At 43.8% G+C, this 20454-nt stretch overlaps 1 protein-coding gene across 1 annotated transcript in view; it reads right to left on the bottom strand.

Moving 5' to 3' along the window:
* The window catches only part of ARID5B (AT-rich interaction domain 5B), a 176748-nt gene extending 157822 nt beyond the window's left edge, over positions 1-18926 (bottom strand). The window contains exons 1-2 of the mRNA XM_047701553.1: positions 18586-18926; positions 17876-18130 (exon numbers count right to left, since the gene is read on the bottom strand). Coding sequence (XP_047557509.1) covers positions 17876-18130; positions 18586-18606 — 276 coding nt within the window. The 5' untranslated portion in view covers positions 18607-18926. The remainder of the gene's footprint in view (positions 1-17875; positions 18131-18585) is intronic.
* Between the last annotated feature and the right edge of the window lie 1528 nt (positions 18927-20454).

Here is a 20454-nt window from a genome sequence, read left to right as displayed (position 1 = left end):
GTTTTCTTCAAGGTAAGCTTTTTGAAAGAAGGGCAGAAACTTGCATAGCCTTCCGTGCCTTCCAATATCCTGTACATTCCCAAGTGGAGCTTAAAGAATGACTGAATGAACGAATGGGTGGACAGATGGATGGCTAGATGGATGGACGGGTGGATAGGTGCATGCATGTCTGGGGGGGGGGGTGGGCAGATGGTAAACGGTAGCCCTCAGCTAAATATGATTTATATAATGAGAAATTGTCATAAGTGATTTCATTCATTCAACAAATATTTAATGAGCACTAACTGTAAGTCAGTCAGAAATAAAACAGACAAAAATCTCTACCTTCCTGGAGTCTGCCATCATTAGGTGTGGTAGGTAGTATATGGTGTGTGGTCTGTGTATTAGGAGAGAGAGGAGTGGGGCAGAAGAGCCAGATAATAAGCAAAATTAGAAGCAAAAAGACTAGAAGAGGCAATAATGGAAGACTAAGGGTGAAACTGGGGAGGATTTCAAATCCAGTGGCTGGGCAGGTCTCTCCACTAAGACCCTAAGGAACAGGAGCTTGCAAGGCCAGGAGGGGAGGGGAGTTGCGGGGAGAACTGAGGACATTGCATGCAGAGAAAACAGAGGATACATAGGCACTGGGAGGAACATGGTGCAACACACACACCACACACACCATGGTGCATGTCTTATAGCTGATGCATGCTTCTATATTTGAATCCAGGCTCCTTTTCTCTTAAGTTTCAGGTAAGTTTAGCATGGAAGCTACCCTATATATCAAGTTCCATTGTTAAAAATTGACTAAAATTTGCTTACTGTCATCTTTTTCTCAAACCTTCAATGCCTACATATATATATTTTGAACACTTGGTTAAAAACCAAGTTGCATCTACCCAGAAAGAGAAATAGATAAATTTTCCCAGGAAATAGCTGATTTCCTCAGAATTTAAAAGGTGGAAGGGCAGCTGCTCTCTGACACATGCACAAGGTTGGTAGGTAGCTAGGACATGCTCATCACCTGTCGGCACCCTCATCAGAAACAGAAACTGGGACAACAATCCCTTTCATTTGGATGTTTACGTCTTTACTTGGACACATACCAACCTGACTTAATATCCCTCCTCAACCACTGTGCGTGAAACATACCTATTTTCTTATACATTAAGGAGTCTGTTTAATTACACCAACTACAGGGGCCTCCTTCCCCTTCTCTCTGCAGACTTATCACACCAGACACGATGCCGTTTCCAGCAAAACTCTCCAAATTCACTGATCAAGACGTTAGGTTTAAGAAAGACCCAATACGGCTTGTTGACATGCTCTAAGACTAACAAATCTTTAAAAGATTAAAGCAATCTGCTGTCTACCATGTATGTCTTCTATAATTAAATGCCCAGAAGAGCGAGGAGAGTGTTTGGAAGGAACCACCCAGGGAGAATACATAACAACAAAAGGAGAGAGAGAGGGGGGAAAAAAAAAAAGAGCTGGATAGGGTAAGAAGAATATCATTCAACCCTCATCAGACTAGCCTTAGGCTACAGTGACTGGTTCCACTGCTGACAGCTAATTTGGCTCCCAACAATGCCCACCTCTCTGCAGTCATGACCTTGGGTAATCCTCTCCCCTTGAGTGTGGGTAACACAGTAGCCAACAAACAGAATTAGGCAAATGGATGTCATTTCTGAGATTAGGTTACAAAAGGGCTGTGGCTTCTGTCTCACTTGTGCGCTGTGAGGGAAGTCAGGCACCATGTTGGGAACTGGCCCATGCAGAACACCACCGGCCATGGCAAGGGACTGAGGGAGGCCCTGGTCACCTTCCAGCAAGGGATGAGACCCTCATCCCAACAGCCCTCAAGGACCCGTGTCCTGCCAACAAGCAAGTGAGCCGCTTAGAAGCAGATTCGACCCCAGTGAGCTCTGAGATGACCGTAGCTCAGGTGGGCACCGTGATTACAAATTTGAGAATCCCTGAACCAGAGGCACCCCACTAAGCCTTACCTGGACTCTTGCCCCACAGAAACACTGAATAATAAGTGTTGTCCAAAGACACAAAAATTTGGGTAACTTGTTATACAACAATAGATTACTAATACACTCACCTTTACTATGGGATACATGCACGCATTTTTTGTGTGATAACGAAATAAAGTCTATGAAAGAAGGTGCTAAACACCAGTTTTGAATCTGCTTGAAAATTAGACTAATTTCTGCTGGGAAGTAGAAAAATGCTTCCTGCCACTGCCTAAATCCTGGAGCAACTACCTGTACAAGAGGCCTCTTCTTTTTTGGGAGACCCACAGAAATTTCCAAGAACACTATTTAACAATACGAGCATATCTTCTTGGATGGAAGGGGAAGATAATCTTGCCAAGTAAGGCTAACTTTATGTTTTCTTTCCTCCAAGCAACTAAAGGGTAAGGGGCCGATACTACTCATCTGTTTGCCACCTCCCACAGTACCCTGGATATACTAATAAATATTGGTTGAATTGAATTGAATAAAAATCTGCAGCCCAAAGGCCTCTGCTTAAAAATAGAAATGTTTTTCAAGAGCAGTATTGTATTACATCCTTAGCTACCAGAGAAGAAGCCCAAGCCTTGTCTCTCTTTTTCTCCTCCCACCTTTTCCAGATTCATCTTTGGAAGGCCCTTGGCACAGCTGCCCAGTCAGAATTGTGTTGCCTATAAGCACAGTCTGCAGGCCCCGCAGGAACACAATCCTCCAGCCCTCACGGCCAAGATCAAGATGTGGCTTCTCTTTTCTTAAAAAGAGAAACAAACAAAAATCAAACAAAAAGGGCAGAAAATTGCCTTTAAAAATTCAGGTAATAAATAAATAAATAAATAAATAAATAAATAAATAAAGGCAACCGAGGTATCTCAATATTCCCAGAATGTTTTCACTCCACTGCTTCAAGGGGTCATTTAAGGAATTCAGGGGGTCAGGAGTGATGTGAACACCTGCTTGGCTGTCTATTGAATTACTGATCTATAACATCAAAAATGTGGAGTGAGAAACAGGATCTGTAAGCGGAAAGGGAAAAAAAAAAACCAACACAACAACAAGAGAGCCTGCCGATAAATTTAAAAGACACTACCATTTAGGTGATTCATATAATTTGCATTAAGAAAAACATCTTCAGCCTTTTTACTAGGTCCTTCTTTTTGCCTGCCCCGATAGTTGGGGATGCATATTTTACAACCCAATGCATTGTTGCTGAACACACGTTCAGCTCCCAGGAGCACAAAACACAATTAGACTATTATGGAGAATATTCACAAGAAACAGAATGGAACAGATTATTTCACTTAAGACACACAGAATTCAATTATTTTCTGTATTTATAACCTATGTACACCCACCCGATTTTGGAATAATTTGGTGAGGAGACAGAGCACTACAGCAGTGTTTTCATCTGAATTCAGGAATCTGATATACACTGTGGGATTAACCCAAAGCAAAAGGATTTAATGGCCCAGCAGGCAGTCTCTACTTGGAAGATCCTTCGTCTGAGATCCCCCAGCCATGTTGGCTGGGACCCCTTCCCTTCCCTTTGCATCCCTTTACTGGTGCTTTTTTTTTGCTTTTTAAAAGAACCTGCCCTTGCACGTCTTAAAGATGTGTGTGAAAGACACTGCCGACCACCACCACTGCTATGAGAGGAGGACAGAGAGGAGGTGTCGGGGGTGGGGAGCATGTTTCAAATTGTGGGGGGTAAGAATAGGAAATAGGAGAGGCTTTTTTTTAATAGAGGGAAAGTGAGAGTATCTGAAATAAATTCACTGTTGTGCACATTCATCAGACCAGTTTCCCAAAGGTTGCCTCACAAGGGGGGCAGAACCTGAGAAGCAGCAGGTTTGGACTTTCTTGGGCGTACCAAGATGGAACACCTGGAATGCAGAGTTGGTCTCTTGACACCATCATTCCATTTGGTTGTGGCTGATGGGAGAGACACCCTCCACCCTCAAGGTCCTTAAAGACCTAAATGGTACAGAACAGAACAGGGACCTGACCGGAAGCCCCAAACATGGACCAAAAACTCTGTGCCTTAACGGAAAAGTCTAGGACAGAAGGGAAGTCAGGAAGTTTCACTCTATTCGAATGGATAGTTTTTTAGTTACCATTTTTCAAACAATAGTTAGTAGTCCAACGGCTCAAGCAATACATTACTTATTAATGAGCTATTAACAGTCTAGCACCATGACAGACTTCCTTGAGACAATAAAGTTACGATTTGGCCCCTGACCAGGGCAGGATCAATAGCAAGCATCCTCTAAAGGCCTAGGAGAAGCCAGGCCATGGTTTGGTGCTCTGTGCCCATATAGGATTTCATTTGATATTCACAGCCCTGCAAGAGGAACCCATTTTACAGATAAAGCAACTGAGATCCCAAAGAGATTAAGTAAGTAGACCAAGATGACATCCAGCTACGAACTGGCAAAGTAAGGATGCATATTTGGTTTTCTCAAGCTTCCAGACTAAGAGTTTCTATTCCGACCAGAAAGACAAAATGCACACGTGGAAGTATTAATCAGCCCTGGCCTTCAGATTCAAATCAAGCCTGATCTGCGAAACCTCCTGAAGTCTGGCCTCGGTCTACCTTATCTTCCACTAAATCCTGGCCCTTTTGCCCAGTGCAGACCATATTCAATATTGCTATGCCCTTCCTTCCTATCTGTGTCCTTCCTACGGCTTCTTCTGTCATGGGTTTGCCCCTCTGTCCAAGTGATTCCTCAAAAAAGCTCCATTCAAGAGAGCCCTAGTTATTTCCAAGGGTCTGCTCCCAAGCTTCCCATTTCCAGAATACCTTCAGCGTGACTACAGGCCATGCTCCCACTCACACAAGCTTCTTTCCACAGCTCGAATCCTGCACCCGCAGGCCTGACTGTGCAGGACAGCACCCTGCTATCCTAGTACAGATGCCCCTTCCGTCCCTGCAGACCTCTGGAACTCTGGCCAGAGAGAAGGGTGAGGGCTCTGTCTACCTGGCTTTCCCCTTCTCATTTCTTTGCTTCTCCTTCAGGACCAATAGGTTCCTTTTGCTTTCACAAAAAATGGGCCAAATGCAAGAATGATTTCAAAACTGAATCGTCCAAAGCTTTGCTCTAGAGAGTGCAAGGTGACAGCCGGGTTTGGGGGAGAGGCTGAGGGGAAACATCCAGACTGAAGATATGTTTTGTTTGGCCCACAGTGTCTTTTGAAACTTGGACCAAAGTGCCAACTACACTCACACAAAAATCTAGATTTCTGACACGACTCTTGAGAAATGGAAAGACCTGGCACTATGAAATGACATTCCTGCCCAGCAATGATCAGCAGGATGTGAGTAGCAACATTTGAGTGAGTCACACGCCCCCAGGCCCCTCAAGCATCATATTTTCTTCCAGACCTGGCTCATTCTACTTGGTCTCACCTGCCGGGCCCTGTGGGCATTTACACATGTGTGTGTGCTCTGGGTCCCCTTCTCCCCTACACAGTGGAAGACCTCATAGAGGAGGTGGCTTTTGAGTAAGGCCTTGAAAGAGGGATCCAGCTATTGTGAGGTTTTACTTCACAGAGAAATGCCTCGGTGAGTTCTACAACCCTTTGCTCATACTGCCTGGGTTTCCTTCTCTTGTCAGCAGGATAGTGCAATGTTTTTGCCATTAGTGTTTTGGAATCAAGACAGCTCAAGTTCCCATTCAGTCTCTGTCATTTACCTGGTGAAGGAACTTAGAAACCTCGACAAGTCGCCTAACTTCTCAGATTGCCCTCCTGCAAAATGGGGATGACACTAGGACCTACCTCATAGTATTACTGTTGTAAGGAGTAAATAAAAGGTCAGGAGAATGAACCCTAAGCATCTAGTTTTACTACTGCCTTTATTAATATAATTTTAGTCCAGGGCCAGATAGTAAGTATGTTTGGCTCTGTGTGTCACACAGTCTCTGTCACACTACTCAACTCTGCCGCTACAGAGTGAAAGCTGCCAGAGACCATTTGTCAACAACTGGGTGCGGCTGTGTGCCAATAAAACTTTATTTACAAAACAGGCAGCTGGCCAGAGTTGACCAGTGGGCTTTAGTTCACCAACCTCGTGTTTTCAATATTCCCACAGCCGGCCAATGTAAATCAGCTCTGAGGATGCTGTCTAGGTGTCTCAGTGACATCGAGAACAACAGGTACCCCCAGTGGGCAGAAGTGGGCACCTCTAACCTGTTTACTGGACTCACTGAGATGAGGCTCAGCCCAGAAATCATCTTGTAGGGACAGTGCTCCCACCTCCACATCTTGGCAAGAAACCTCTTCCCAACCTTCATCAGAATCTCGCTGGACCTCAGTTCAAATGTTTCTTTCAAACAAGATCAGGCACTCCTGTAAGAGGTCCTGAATTTTTACTCCATCACACTGAGCACGCCACACAACAACCCATTACTTGTGACAGTTGGATGAAGTACGCACTCCCTACCTGACAGGCAGCTCCATGAAGACAGGATCTGCCTGGTTCCGCACCTCTGTCTCTCCAGTGCCCCAGGCTGGCCTGCACACAGAAGGTGCTCGAGGGGGGCTGAGAACGAGTCTCCTCTCCTGTGAATGAGAGGCACCACATGCCTGCCTTTGGGGGGTGCGGGATTTAAGGAACCCTTTTAAACATTTTATTCCTCAGGTGCACAGTATTATGACTGAGTCAACCACCAATGGGACTGCACATTCTTAGAGAGTGTTCAAGCACCACATGCTGACCAAATAAATAAAGGGCGGAAGAAATAATATTCATGAAGACTCAATTACAGGATGAGTCAGTCTATACTCAAAGTCCCATTATCAGTCCCCCAATATAAAGTGATAGGGAGACATGAAGGTCACCAATCCTGGCAGAATCGAGGAAAACCCGGATTTTAATCCTGGCTCTGAGTCTTAACTATACGTGACCTTGGGCAAGTTACTCAACCTCCTTTGGTCTCAGCTGCCCCATCTCTGAAGTATGAAAATGTCACAATACAACCAACCTAAGAGAATTTCTTTGAGAATTAAATGAGCATTTAATTTATGTATTAATATATATGCAATGCCTGACACATAATGGCTACTCCATAAACAGAAAATGTTGTAACTTCATAGGAAACACTGGCCGATGGTTTGGGCAAAGAGAAAGCCAGAAGCATTTTCTCTGGGTTGTGCATACATAGAGAAGAGAAAACTTTAGAAAAACGAAGTGTGAAAGTGGTTCTAAGACCAAAATGTATGGGGATGGTTTTCCACCATTTTGGATCAATCAACCAAGTTGCTTTTTCCTTCTTACTGTGAAAGAATGGGTGAGCTCTGTGGGAACAGAAATTTTTATCTGCACATTAGTCATTGTGTTTGCTCTTAATGTCCTTCCTGGAGAGAAATGACACATAGTAGGCATGCAATAAACATTTCAGAATGAAAGAAACCATCTGTGAATATCAGAGAGTGGAAGAAATGCCAATTTCGTTTGCCACCAAGAGTGCCATCTCAGCAAAGCTTTTCTTAAGCCAATATAAATAATACCATCAAAGGGCCATCCTAGCTTCAGCAAAGAATATGGGAATGAAAGTAAGGTCCACAGGGGACTGTGAACACCAAACCTGGTTTCTTTGTAATCACTGACCCTTGGGTGAGTATCTTGGCACTAACGTCCACACTCTAATTAGTGATTTCATACCAGTCATGTCCCACAGAGGCACCATCTACTGGTCTAAGACAAGGCACTGGGATGATCTACCCTAAACACACCCATGGGAAACGTTTGCCTACTTTTCTCAGAGTAGAACCTTGAGAGTAGCCCTTCTTCCTCAAAACAGCAGACCATTGTGCTTGAGGGCACTGGCTGCTAGGCCCAAGATTTTTCTGGCCTTTCTGTGTCCATTAAATAAAAGGGGCTGGACTTGTTCTCTCAAATGTCCTATAAGTCTATTCAAATGCCCATAGCAAATTAGACATGAGCCTTTTTCTTAGCTAACCATGGGAAGTCTTCCTGATCCTCTTGATCAACAAAGCCAAGGGATGTCCAGCCAGTCATGGCTGAAGCCCAACATGTCTGTGCGGTTGGCTCTGCCAACATCCAGCCAGGAGGAGGTCTCTGAGAGTCTGAGAATGTTCTGGGCGACCTTCTCTGCCTCTGAACCCTTCGCCCCATGTCAAGAGGCCCTCATTCCACAACGCAAATTTCCAACCAGAATGTTGCCAAAGTTGGGTAGTCACAGAAGAAAAACAACTACACCTGAGCCTGTCGTGGAGGAAAGTCAGAGAACAAGGCAATGAGTAAGAACATTTTTATTCTCTGGTATAATATCTGGGTAGTTTGTTTTTTTCCACTGGTACCCTGAGCTGAGCTCAACCCAGAAGATGGCAAGCAAAGCTTGGACTAAAGGGAAAACAAGTATACTCTCACAGTGCTTTCCAACCCCATGGTTCACAGGGGGCTTGGGGCAGGCCCAGCGACAGGTAACTAGTGATAACTTGGCCTGTTATCTCTGTAGTATACAAGGCTTCCCTTGTAGGCATCAGAACAAAACAAAAAGCCCCATATGCATATACATATAGACACACACACTCTAATATGTATGTATTTATACGTACTTTTAAAACATATTCCTCCCTTCAGAAAAATACACAGACTTAGCAAGTTTAAATTATTTGCACTTAGTTCTTTGTCTCCAGTTATACTGTGTTCTTTTATGCTGGTAAAACAACATGGGCTTTAATTAGCAAATATCTGTAAATAATTTACTTGCTTTTCAAATACAACAGAACAATGGGGTCAATTTTCACATACATTTACCCAGCATGCATCCTGGGTCTTAAGCCAGACTCTCCCATTGTTCAATAACTATATCAAGCTGTCCAACTCTTGCTGCCTTCTCGGTGGAGGTAGGAGAGGTTAGGGGGCCAGAAGCCCAGGTTCTGGTAGCAACATCCCATTTTGCAAGACTCCAGAAGGCAAGCATATAGCATTGTCCATCCCCGGTTAAAAAAAGTCTTAACAATTTCTGACTCTGGAAACTTCTGCCAGGAACGTGTAAGTGTGCCAAGGGCAAAGGGCATTTAACGCTCTGCCACCCCACTGCCCCTGACCCCCGACAGCGTGAGCCCCAAAACACAAGGCACTATGTCTGAGGTCTATGAATCACTGAGCCCTGCCTAGGCTCTCCAGGGTTAAGCCGGGCCCTTCACAAAAGTGCAAAGAAAGATGTTAAATCAAATGAGAATGACTGCTCCAGGACTGGAGGCACTATTATTTTGAATAAGATTGAAAAGGCCAGAAAAAGCAATTCAAAAACATTTCAATTATGTATTTCCCAGAACTACATCTTTGAGCAACTAATGCAAATGTTACCACCACAATAAAACTTCTTCCCACATAAAAGCATATAAAACAGGTTGAACAGCATATACTTTATATATCATATGCATATTTTTGACTATTAATAAAAAATTCAAAATCTATGTATGCCTTACTCTCCTAAGCAATACAGTAATTATGATTAAGGGACAGGCAGCAGAAAAAGAGCCAATTTATCTTACTCGTGCTCAGGAATACTATTGTGTAACTAAGCAACTAAAGACAAAATATGGTCTAATTAATTCACTCCTATGCTTATTTAAAAGACACAATTAGAACATTTTTATTTTCCAGCCTGCACAGTAGCTCAACATGCTTGAGGGTGTGGAAAGCAAAGCCTATTATTCTCAAAGACAAGAGTTTAATGTTTAGTGCCACTGATCAGGCTTGGAAGTCAGCTCTGGGGAGGAGGGGGTATGTTCGGAGTCACGAGAAAGGAAAGGTATGGTAAGGGGGGAAGAGGGTTCTGGGGCCACTGGACTGCCTAGTAACACGTGGCCTCTCCCCGCTCTTTTCCTCGCTGTGGCACAGAGGTGGAGAAAGAGCCATGAACTCGATGGTCATGCGTGCAAGGACACGCGCCCCTGTGCGTCTATTTATACAGCCACAGAGATGCTCCAGAAAATTCACGTAATTAAAGCACACGTCCTCGTCTCTGTGATAAATGTCAAATACCCATCTTTGACGCCGCTAACAGTGCATCTGATTTTAAAAGTGGAATTAATTGACGCAAGTGTGTGCTGGAGATTGATGCCATTAGCATGATTCGAAGGCACCCTTTCTGTAATAATCATCATCTGCATGTTTAAAATGTGTTGCCGATCCGGACGTTCACCGTCCAGGACGTGAGTCGTGTTTTCGGAAGGCTGAGGCCTGGGTTCTAATCTCCGGCAAGCCGGCGCAGACCACGGCATGGCTGGAAAAAGCCATCTGTGCCTGTGCGAGGCCACAGGAGCGGAGTTTTCAAGAAAGGCAGGAAATCCGTGACCGCATTTCTGAGAGGCGAATGAATCTTTAAGCCAACAGCCGATAAGTTTGTTTTAAATTTCTTTAAAAGCCGAACCAACTAGCTACAATATTATTCTGAGTGGAAGATGGCAAATATCCAGCTACCCTGGCTATAAAAAATGACAAGCAAATGCATTTGATCCGAGCAATTATATTCTGGATATTGGTTAAAACGAGACTTTGATAAATGGGCTTGAGTTGTGTATCACTAGCATCCACCACGAACAATGGTATGCTTTATTAATAATTAATAACGAAGTATTTACATGTATGGACTCGTGTACTTCATAAAAATAACATTTCCTTAGTATGTGCCTGACACTCTAAATGTCACGGGAGGATTTAATTGCTTACAATTTTGACTCACTATCAAACACTGGCCTAGTTAAGACCACCAGTCTGGAAAGCCCGCCAGCTCACGGGAGCTACCAACCCTACTCAGGTGAGGAGTGACCGGTCTCCTGGCGTCCAGTGTGTGGTCAGACTGCCACCGCACAGCCCCGACTTTTAATGAGCTGAGGGCTGAAGATGGGAAAAGTACTCAAACACGAAGATGCTAGCTCTAGCCTCATCATCAGTCCCAAATTGGCACCGTTCTCTTTGGTGAGTACTCCGAAAGAAAATCTACACTTTTTCACATCTTCTGTGCAAAAACGATGATGGATTTTAGACGAGAAAGAACACATGTGACAGGGGTGTGCTGCAGCTGGCCCACATGGGAATGACCCATCATGGGTCCTCTGACAGGAAGAAACCAGGCTGACCTTTAAGAAAGCAGGCTGTGGGAAAGAACGTTTTAGATGGCTGAGGTCATGTAGTCATTCAATAAATACTTAGTGACTGGCACTGAATACTGTAGGGGGGACCCAGAGGTGAAGTCACAACCTGTAGTTCCTGAGAACACCACTAGGGTGGGAAAGGGGGGATGTGGACAGGGGGAGTGACAGAAAAAGGAACAGGACGCAGAAAACCCTCACAGACCGCGCATGTGCAAAGTACAAGAGAGGGCAAGCCAAGCACAGCCCAGTAAGAGCCCTGAAGGCAGGGATTCCTGCCTACCTTGTCCAGGGCTGTATCCCCAGGGCCTAGAACAGGCTCTGGCACCAAGTAGGTGCTCTACAAATATGCTCTGAGTGATCAAGACTTCAAAGATAAAGACAATACTTTCTAGTTACCAGAAAGATCAGGAAAGGCTATAAATAGTGGCTTTAATTAATCTACACTTTAACTAAGGAGCACAGAGAAAGTCTGACAGCTTTTCTGTGACCATTGTCTGTCCACGGGAGTAAACAGTAAACTCTTTGAGGGTTGAGGCCATTCTCCTTCATATCTGTATCCTGTTGTCCAGCACACAGTAGGTCTTCAACCAGCGTCTCTGAGCTGAATGAATTCTTTTTCCAAAATCATGCAGATCGCGAGTCTTCCTTTGAACACACACTGCATTTATTGTCAGCACAATCCACTAACATATTATATAACGTCTTATGTTGTTTTTACATTTTTAAAAACGTGTTGATCTCATCTCTCAATGAAGACTGATAAGCTTCTTGAGAAACAGGGTCACACCATGAACTGTTTTTCGTCTATCTCTGTACCTAGCCGAGCTCCAAGTACATGGTTAGCACTCAACAAGTAGTTTTTGATTAACTCAAGAGAGATGACACCAACATTTGCTAGAGTTAGGATCTGAACCTACAAAATCTAACTCAGTACACATTCTACTGATTCTTAAATTTTAATATCATTAGAATCAATGCTGAAACAGAGATTTGTTTGCAAGATATTTTTGACATATGACTATTAAATTATTTCTTGATTTTACTGGGTCTTGCTCCAACCCAAGCAAGAAAGAGAAAAAAGTATACAATCCCGCTCCCTATTTCAAATCAACTCCATAGGCCAGGGGTCAGCAAACATTTTTGTAAAGGACCAAACAGTATATTATTTCCCAATTTCCACTGTGCGGGTCATATGGTCGCTGTCACAGCTACTCAACTCGGCTACTGTAACTTGAAAGCAGTTATAAACAATACGTAAACAAACAAGTCTGACTATGTTCCAATAAAACTTTACAAAAACAGACAGTGGTCCAAATTCAGCCTTCAGGCCGTAGTTCGCCGATGCTTATCACAGTCTTCTGAATTCTCACCAGACAGTTCATTAGTTCTCACCCTAGTTCAGAAGGGCCAGCCAGTCAGAGAAAAGTTACTCCTTTTCCTAGTTGAAGGTCATGACTAAAACTACTAAGAACTGCTGGGACTGCATCCCTTGTTTGCGGAGCTCTCTTATGCCAGCTGGCAGGCCCTTTCCATTACTGTTTCTAATTCTCTTGACAAAGTAGAGATCATTAGATCCATTTTACAGATGGAGAAACTGAGACTCAGAAAAGCTAAAGAAATGGTCCAAGGCCAGTGAGGTCACTTGAAGAGGTCACTTGGAAATTTTTAAAAAGTTAGCTCGTGGATACAGACCAGAGATGGAGCAGCTATCCACAGCTAGAACAGGGTCGGTCCAGCACCTCCTAGATTTCAAGACATGTCTGACTAATGCGAGATGGGATACAAACAGGCAATCTTTTAAACAAATCCTACTGATTCAGAGGACAGCATAGTTTCATACTGAAATGTGAATCTTCAAGGAACTTCTTATTTTGATGACATGGCAAAACACATCCTATGGATGAAAGCCAACCTGATTTGGGGAGACCTGTATTGGGTATTTGTCTTAGCAAACTAACCTAGATGCTGTCCTCTCACAGAGAAAATCTTTCTTTAGGAAAAGGGGTGGTGGGGGCACCTGGGTGGCTCAGTGGGTTAAGCCTCTGCCTTTGATCCTAGGGTCCTGGGATTGAGACCCACGTGTGGCTCGCTGCTCAGTGGAGAGTCTACTTCTCCCTCTCCCTCTCCCCCTCCTCCTGGCTGTGCTCTGTCTTGCAAATAAATAAGTAAAATCTTAAAAAAGAAAGAAAGAAAGAAAGTAGTGGTGGTGGTCTCAAACTTCAATGAGAACAGCAGTACAAATATTAATGATAGTAACAATGAGTCAGCCACTACTGGAGAATATACTATGTGCCAATCTCAGTTGTAAGCACTTTACATGTATTGACTCATTTAATCCTTAAGGCAATCCTAGGGAGTAGGTAATATATCTCCATTTCATAGATGAGAAAAGTGAGGCAATGTTTAAAATGTAGGCTCCTGGACCCAATTCCAGAGATTCCAATGGAATTAGTTTCAACAGGGGCTCTGGAATATGAATTTCTGACCATTTTTAACCAGATAGTAACCACTTGTAGAAATCCTGACTACTACCTAGAATCTGTTTGACCTTGACTTCCTGACATCCTTAGTTTACTCATCCACACTCACAGCTGCAGGTGACCAGGAAAGCTTCTTGTAGAATCCAGCCCACAGTCAGGCTGAAATCCAAGCTTGCACATCTACCTCTTTTAAAAGGGTATATTGCCAATAGATGAAGCGCTTGGCAATTTGAAAATGAATGTAATCAGAAGTTACCCAGTAACAGAACCAATTACCCGCCTACTTTGCCATTTTCCTCCTCTGAAGAGGTAGTGGCTGAATGTGGCAATTGTGGGTAATTACTAAAGACACTTAACTCCTGTATATGGCTCTACTATTCACTTTCATGGTAATTTAAGACAGTATCATGATTAGGCCTGAGAACCTCCACACAGGCATATTAGTTTCTCTGCTTATTGTTCATAAATTATAATATCTATAATAAAAGCCGCTGCAGTCATCACTCTTTTCTATTTATTTAAGGGCTGTACCATTTTTAAAGTACTTTTGCCCATATAATGCCTCTTGATATTCACAACAATCCATAGTCTGCCTCATTATTGTCCCCATTTTGCTGCTGAAGAAACTGAGGCTCAGAGTATTAATGCTGGTTCAAGGTCGAACAAATACTAAGTTGCGGAATCAAGATGTGACTCTGGACTGCTTTTTCTCCACACCAGTTGCCAGCACGGGAAGTACGTGAAGGCAGCAGTAAGTCATTCTCAGAGTTACTATAAATAATAATAAATTATTAATGATTATTAATAATGGTATTAAAACACAACTGCTCTCATTAGATACCATGAGCTCAAATCAGCTGAACTTTATAGAATAAGAATGGTTCTGCTACCTAAAATCCAGTGACCTTTGGCAAAATGGATTGATTAGTCATGATTCTAAAATGAACAAGGACTTGCCCATATTAGCGCATACTTCTAGAATATAATATGTTGCATTAAAACTCTGGTGTCAAGGCTAGGATTCAGTGGCGGTGGGGGGGGGGGGACAAACAATCCTAAAGCTTAGGAAGGCCTACGTTCTAGCTTGGTGACCTTTGACAAACCACATAACTTCTCTAAGCCTGTCTCCATCTGTAAAATGGCATACAAAGTCCTGCCTTATCCAGCCTCATACAATTATTGCAAGGATCAATAAAATATTCCCCAAAAAGGCCCTCTGCAGATGATAGCAAACCACACAGGGACGCTATTTCTAATCTCGCACAATGATAATTTTCCTGCTTTTAGAACTGACGTCTTTACATTTCAAGAAATCATAAATAGACAGAATGGTTCTCTTAAACCAAAAAAGCATACTGAGTCCTGGCTGTCCTTTCGAAATGGATGCTGATGTCAGCTCAATCAAGAAATTATTAACCTCCATTTGGTTACTTAAAATAAACTGTACTGGCTGATTAAATGTGCTGAACATTTTCTCCAAGTAACAGTGCACATCACCAAGAAACCTTTCTCTTTCAGTTACACTTTGCAAATCGCAAATGCATCATTCAAAACTATTTAAAATCAATAACAAAAATCATTTCACTGTATATAAACAAGTTAATGGAGTAAGTGAAAACAAAGCAAATTTCTTAATGAGAGGACCCTGTTGCCCCCTCTAGGTGCCTGCAGTAAATGCTGGTTTCCGTAGGCTCTCCTCCTGAGGAGACTGCTGCTGCCATTCAGCTAATGAATGACTAACTTAGGCCAGGGGGGAAATGACATCACCAGGGTGGAAAACCGATCTGGATTGGGAAACTTTCTACCTGCTTTACATTTGTCATAATTATTTTGCACAATGTAGCCTGCATTTGCATAATTTTGAGGCGTGTCATTATCTCAATTGAAAATTGTTTTAATATGGCTGAATAATTCACAATGACATCAGCCAAAGTCCTAATGAAATATACAAGTATAATCATACAGCTAATTACCAGCCGTGTTAGCATTAAGAAACAAATCATGCATAATATTAGACGATGTATATGCAGCTGAGGATTATAAATAGAGCCATCTCCCTCCGCAAACCCCCTAGAGTTTACTTTTAAATGGCAAGATTAATTTTCTTAGGTATGGCTCATATAGCAGTGACGAAATGTACAGATCATTACAACAGCTCGCTTTCATTTGCCCTTAATGAACAATTTTTAAAAATCGTGTATTTAAAAATACTGTGTATCTATGCATTATCAGCAGTTCTAACAGATGTAACCTTGGGCTAAAATGGTTTTTACTCTTAAATCAGAATTCACTATTTAATTACAACGACAGAAATTAAAACTGGACCAAGTGGGGTCAACTCGGGGTCTTTAAAAATATTTCAATTTCAATTAAAAAAAAAAAAGAAAGAGAAGGAGAGTGACCACAAAATATCTCATAAAACACTGAATAATTTCCTTCTGGGTTTAGGCAGAAGTCTATTAGGCACCAGCTCTTTTCTGGATATTTAATCCTTCCCTTTTCCAGATCACAGGCCATGTTGAAGTAATAAATTTGAAAAGCAAATAATAAGAAATCAGGAGGGGGAGGGGAGGAAGACAGCTGCGCAGGAAAGTTGGGTCGGGGGAGGGGACAGAGCTAGACCTTGGGAGGGGGAAAGAGCTCAACCTGTTGGTAGGGTGCAGGATTTTTCACAGTATTTCCAAACAACACCTTTGTAAAATTGCAGGCAGACGTCGGGAAGTATGAACGTTTAAAACCCAAAGCGGGCGGGAGAGGGCGGGGGAGGGGGGGGAAACGTTCGGGGAGGAGGGCGGGGCTTATTTCCGAAGAGGCAGATCTGAGGGCGAAGGTTTTGACGAACTCCAGTAATTAACCGGCATAGACCACTGATGGGTAATTCGATCCTGGGAGAGGGAGTGAACTGGCGATGCCAAAAGTACAATCAACTCCATCAGACCAAGGAATTCTGGAAGAACTGGCAGGCAGCTCCACGTTCCGGGATGAGTTAAACGGGAGAACCATTCATTTAACAAAAAGATCCTTACATCTACCTCGAAAGCTCGAGGGCCTGGCACAGAGCTACCTGCCCTCAAAAGTCTCAGTCTGATCACCCTGCTCTCGCTCGGGCAACACAAAGCCTGGCCAGGCGGCTGCGTGCCCTCCCTCCCCACCGCACCGAGGGCACAGCCTCCCCAAAATAGTTCCCCCGGTGGGTATCACGGCGCTGAGGTCGGTCAGCTGACAAGGGGAGCCCGCAGAACTGCGGTCACATATGAAATGACAGAGCCGAAGGGAGGCGGCCGCCCCGGCGCCCGGTGACAGCAGCTCACCTCGGGCGTCCTCCCGGGAGCGCGGCTAGCGCCCCTGCGGCCGTCCAGAAACGTGCCGGCGAAGCTCGGTCCCTCCCCACCCTCCCCGGGAGCGCCGTCTGGGCACGGAGGCCGCCGGACCCGCGGAGCCAGTGGGCGAGCACACACCCCTCTGCCTTCCCCCCCCTGGTCCCGGTCCCACACATCCCCAAAGATTGCGCTGGAAGACGTCCACTTTGCGTGGAGTAATTGAAAACTAGAACATCAAATGGCTTGTCCGAGGGGGAGGGGGTGGGGGCGAGAGATAGTTGTTAATGCTTAACGTGTTTGTGCCGGTTACACGACCGCTTTGAAATCCGCCCGGGCAGATCTGCAAGTTATTTGAATGTATTATTCCAGTACCTGTCATTTATCACTTTATTCAACACGTCTTTGCCAACTCAATAGCTTTTGATCTCACTCTGCCTCCATTTCGTAATTTCCGCCCTCTTAAACATATCAAATACTTACTTAAAAAAAAAAAAAAGTGAACAATATCGAAACCCACCGAAAGAAATCCACCCAGCCCCGACTGAGCCAGACGCGAAGGTAAAATTTTCAAAAGGCAGAAAATATAAAAAGCATGTGATGTTCAAGCGGCAGTAGCAAGGGAGCGAACGATCTCTCTCTCTCTCTCTCTCTCTCTCTCTCTCTCACACACACACACACACACACACACATCCTTGAACAAAACCCTTCTCGAACAAGTTATTTGATCTTGACTAAAATCAGCAGTTGGATCCTCTTTGTAAAGCTGACAGCCAAACTCTGACAATGGCAAAATACTCGAGCCCCAGCTAGTGGCGCTACCCCTTTAAAAAAGGAGTCGATCCTGCTCGCCTGCAGAAGTGAATACAGTATTTTCAAGCTTGCCCTGTAATAAGCATTACTGGGGGGTGGGGGGGTAATAAAGAAAGAAGAGAGGGAGATATAAGTTTACCACCTCGCCATGGTCGCTATTTCTGCCCTGGGGAGTGTCTTCTGGGAGGAAATAAAGTTTAGAGCTGGATAAAAGTTGCCGGCTGGTCCTCTCTTCCCACAACAGCTGGAGCTCCGCTATGCAAATCGGATCCTTTGGCGTACATCTTACAAAGAAAAAGTCGCCAAGGGACAAAATTCTTGGTTTGCCTTCAAGGTGGAATTGAAAAGCCTTGTAGAAAATGTAAGGTCCGTGCAAGCCACACGGTGAGCCGACCCACTGCAGGGGGAAAAAAAGCACCAAATAAATAACGTAGCCATCAGAGCACAAACATCTATTCCCAGACACATTTACACACAGACATCCACACTCTTAATACAGAGGAGCCAACAGATATAAGCTGGGTGGAAAAATAATAGAGCCCACAAATTTTCTGCCTCCCTTAAAAAAAAAACAAAAACAAAAACAAAACAACAACAACAACAAAAAACTCCGGGCACCCCCACCGCCACCTCTCCCTACTTCTCCATCCGAGGCGGTAAAATTACATTATGTATGTATGATCAGTGCAGGGATTTTTTTAAACAATAAAAATGATTTGGGGGGATGCAGAGGGTAAAAGTTTGGTGAAAAGTTTGTGGGGGGTGTGGGTGGGTGCAGAGGTGTGGGTGAGTTGGGGGGCTGGGGGGTGCCGGGGGGTGCCGGGATCGGAGGAGCGGAGGAGAGCGAAATACCTGGAGTGAGTTGGGCTCCATCTCGACGTTCTGAATTGATTGAACTCAACATTCTCTCCAAACTTGTTGGCTTGAATGGATTGCATCAGGTCCTGGCAGGGAAAAACATTCTCTGCCTTCAGCTGGCGTAATGTCTCAATATAAAACTGAGCTCTTGCCTCCCCTTCGGCACCAAAATGATTGAAAATATGTCCTAATATTTCTCTGACGACTCAATTTTCAGCTCCTGTCAAAACTGTGTAGGTTTCCTTCCAAATGTGGGATGATCAAATTCATAATCGGAAGAAAGGTTCCGTCCGATCTCGGCGGGAAGCGGATGGATCAAGACAAAAAACATATAGAAAGGTTTGTAAAAATAAAATCCACCCTAAAACTGTGTGAAGATGAGATCTCCCTCCTCCCAATCTCCCTTGTCTGGGGGTGTCGTCTAATGAGATTTTTGGAGGAGACGAGAGCTAGCAAGCTCCGCTGTGCATCTGACAGGACCTGCTTGTATATGTCTAATATAAAGAACATTTCCTGCAGAGATTCCGGGGCGCTGCTCCTCTTTCTAATGCTCCTTAGCAGATTTGCTGTTATTAGACATGTAGATTTGTTTGATAGTTAAATTACGCTTTCTCACTGCCATGTTTTCGAGAACTAATCTGTTAAATTATCTTTTGATGCCTATTTACATGGAAGGGAAAAGTGGGTTATCGATTATATAAACATATAAATATTAATGCATTTGTTCGCTTCGCAAAATATACTCAGCCAAAAAAAAAAAAAAAAAAAAAAACCAGAAAGACAAGTGAGCAGTGCACACACATCTCAGGATTTTGCAAACAATATTGAACGGACAGCGGCTGCATTTAGGGACTGGAACAATAAACGATGCATGATAAATCAATAAATGCGAGCAGCGAGTCTGCTCGGAATATGAATTCAGGCTCCCGGTTCTGCGTGTGCATTCTTTAATTTTGAAGTATATACACTAGTACGTGTTTACAATGCTGATGGACGCCAAGGGCGCTCTCAAATGATAATGTGTTTATATAACCCAGCGCTACAGGAATAATATACCGACTCCTACCCCACCCCCATCCCCTCCCCCGCTAAAAAAGGGAGGGGAGCTTCCTCAATAATAGTTTGAAACTGAAAAAATCCATTTGCAAACTAGTTAAATACAACCAGAAATTAAGCTGTTGAAAACCGGGGGCATGAACCGTAAGACAATAAAGGTTTTAAATGTGTATATTTATTGTTCTGGAGCCCTGGAGCATTGCGAGGTTTGCATGCACGGCTATTATGCAAACACAGAGAAACTTAAGAGCGACAGAACAAGGAACAGGCAGAGACTGCAAAGCCCTAGCTCGCTCCGACCCAGCTGCCCGTCCTCCGCCAGGCTAGATTGCATTTTCGCAGTGTTGATGTAAAATGGTGTACTCGCTTCCCCCACGCTCCCCACCCCCTTCCCCCTTCTCCTCCCACTCCTTCCAGCACCTCCCGCTCCCCCCCCCCGATTTTATTATATTGGCACCAATCTTTCTAAAGTGGGTCTGGCATGCTAAAAAAGTAAACATGTACTATATGGGGAATAAGGTCTGTATAGTATGACAGTTGAAACTTGATCTGTGATAAAATTACAGGATGTTGAAATTACTAGTAAGCTATTTTTAACGCTTTCGCAACGTTTCACCTCTAGTCACAGCATCTAGTTGAAACAGGATTACTTTAATGAAAATTATATTCACATGGCTGAAGTTAATACACCCGGCAGAGCACAAATGCCTCATATTCAGTGACTTGAGGTGGAAAGACCCTCTGTGTGTATTTTTATGCCTTCTCATAACGTCTGCGTCCGCTGCAGTAAGAATTAGGGCACTTAAC

Source organism: Lutra lutra, chromosome 14 (genome assembly GCF_902655055.1).
Source record: "Lutra lutra chromosome 14, mLutLut1.2, whole genome shotgun sequence".
Classification (NCBI taxonomy): domain Eukaryota; kingdom Metazoa; phylum Chordata; class Mammalia; order Carnivora; family Mustelidae; genus Lutra; species Lutra lutra.
The sequence above is the reverse complement of the archived record's forward strand: the minus strand, read 5'-3'. Positions and strand labels throughout refer to the sequence as shown.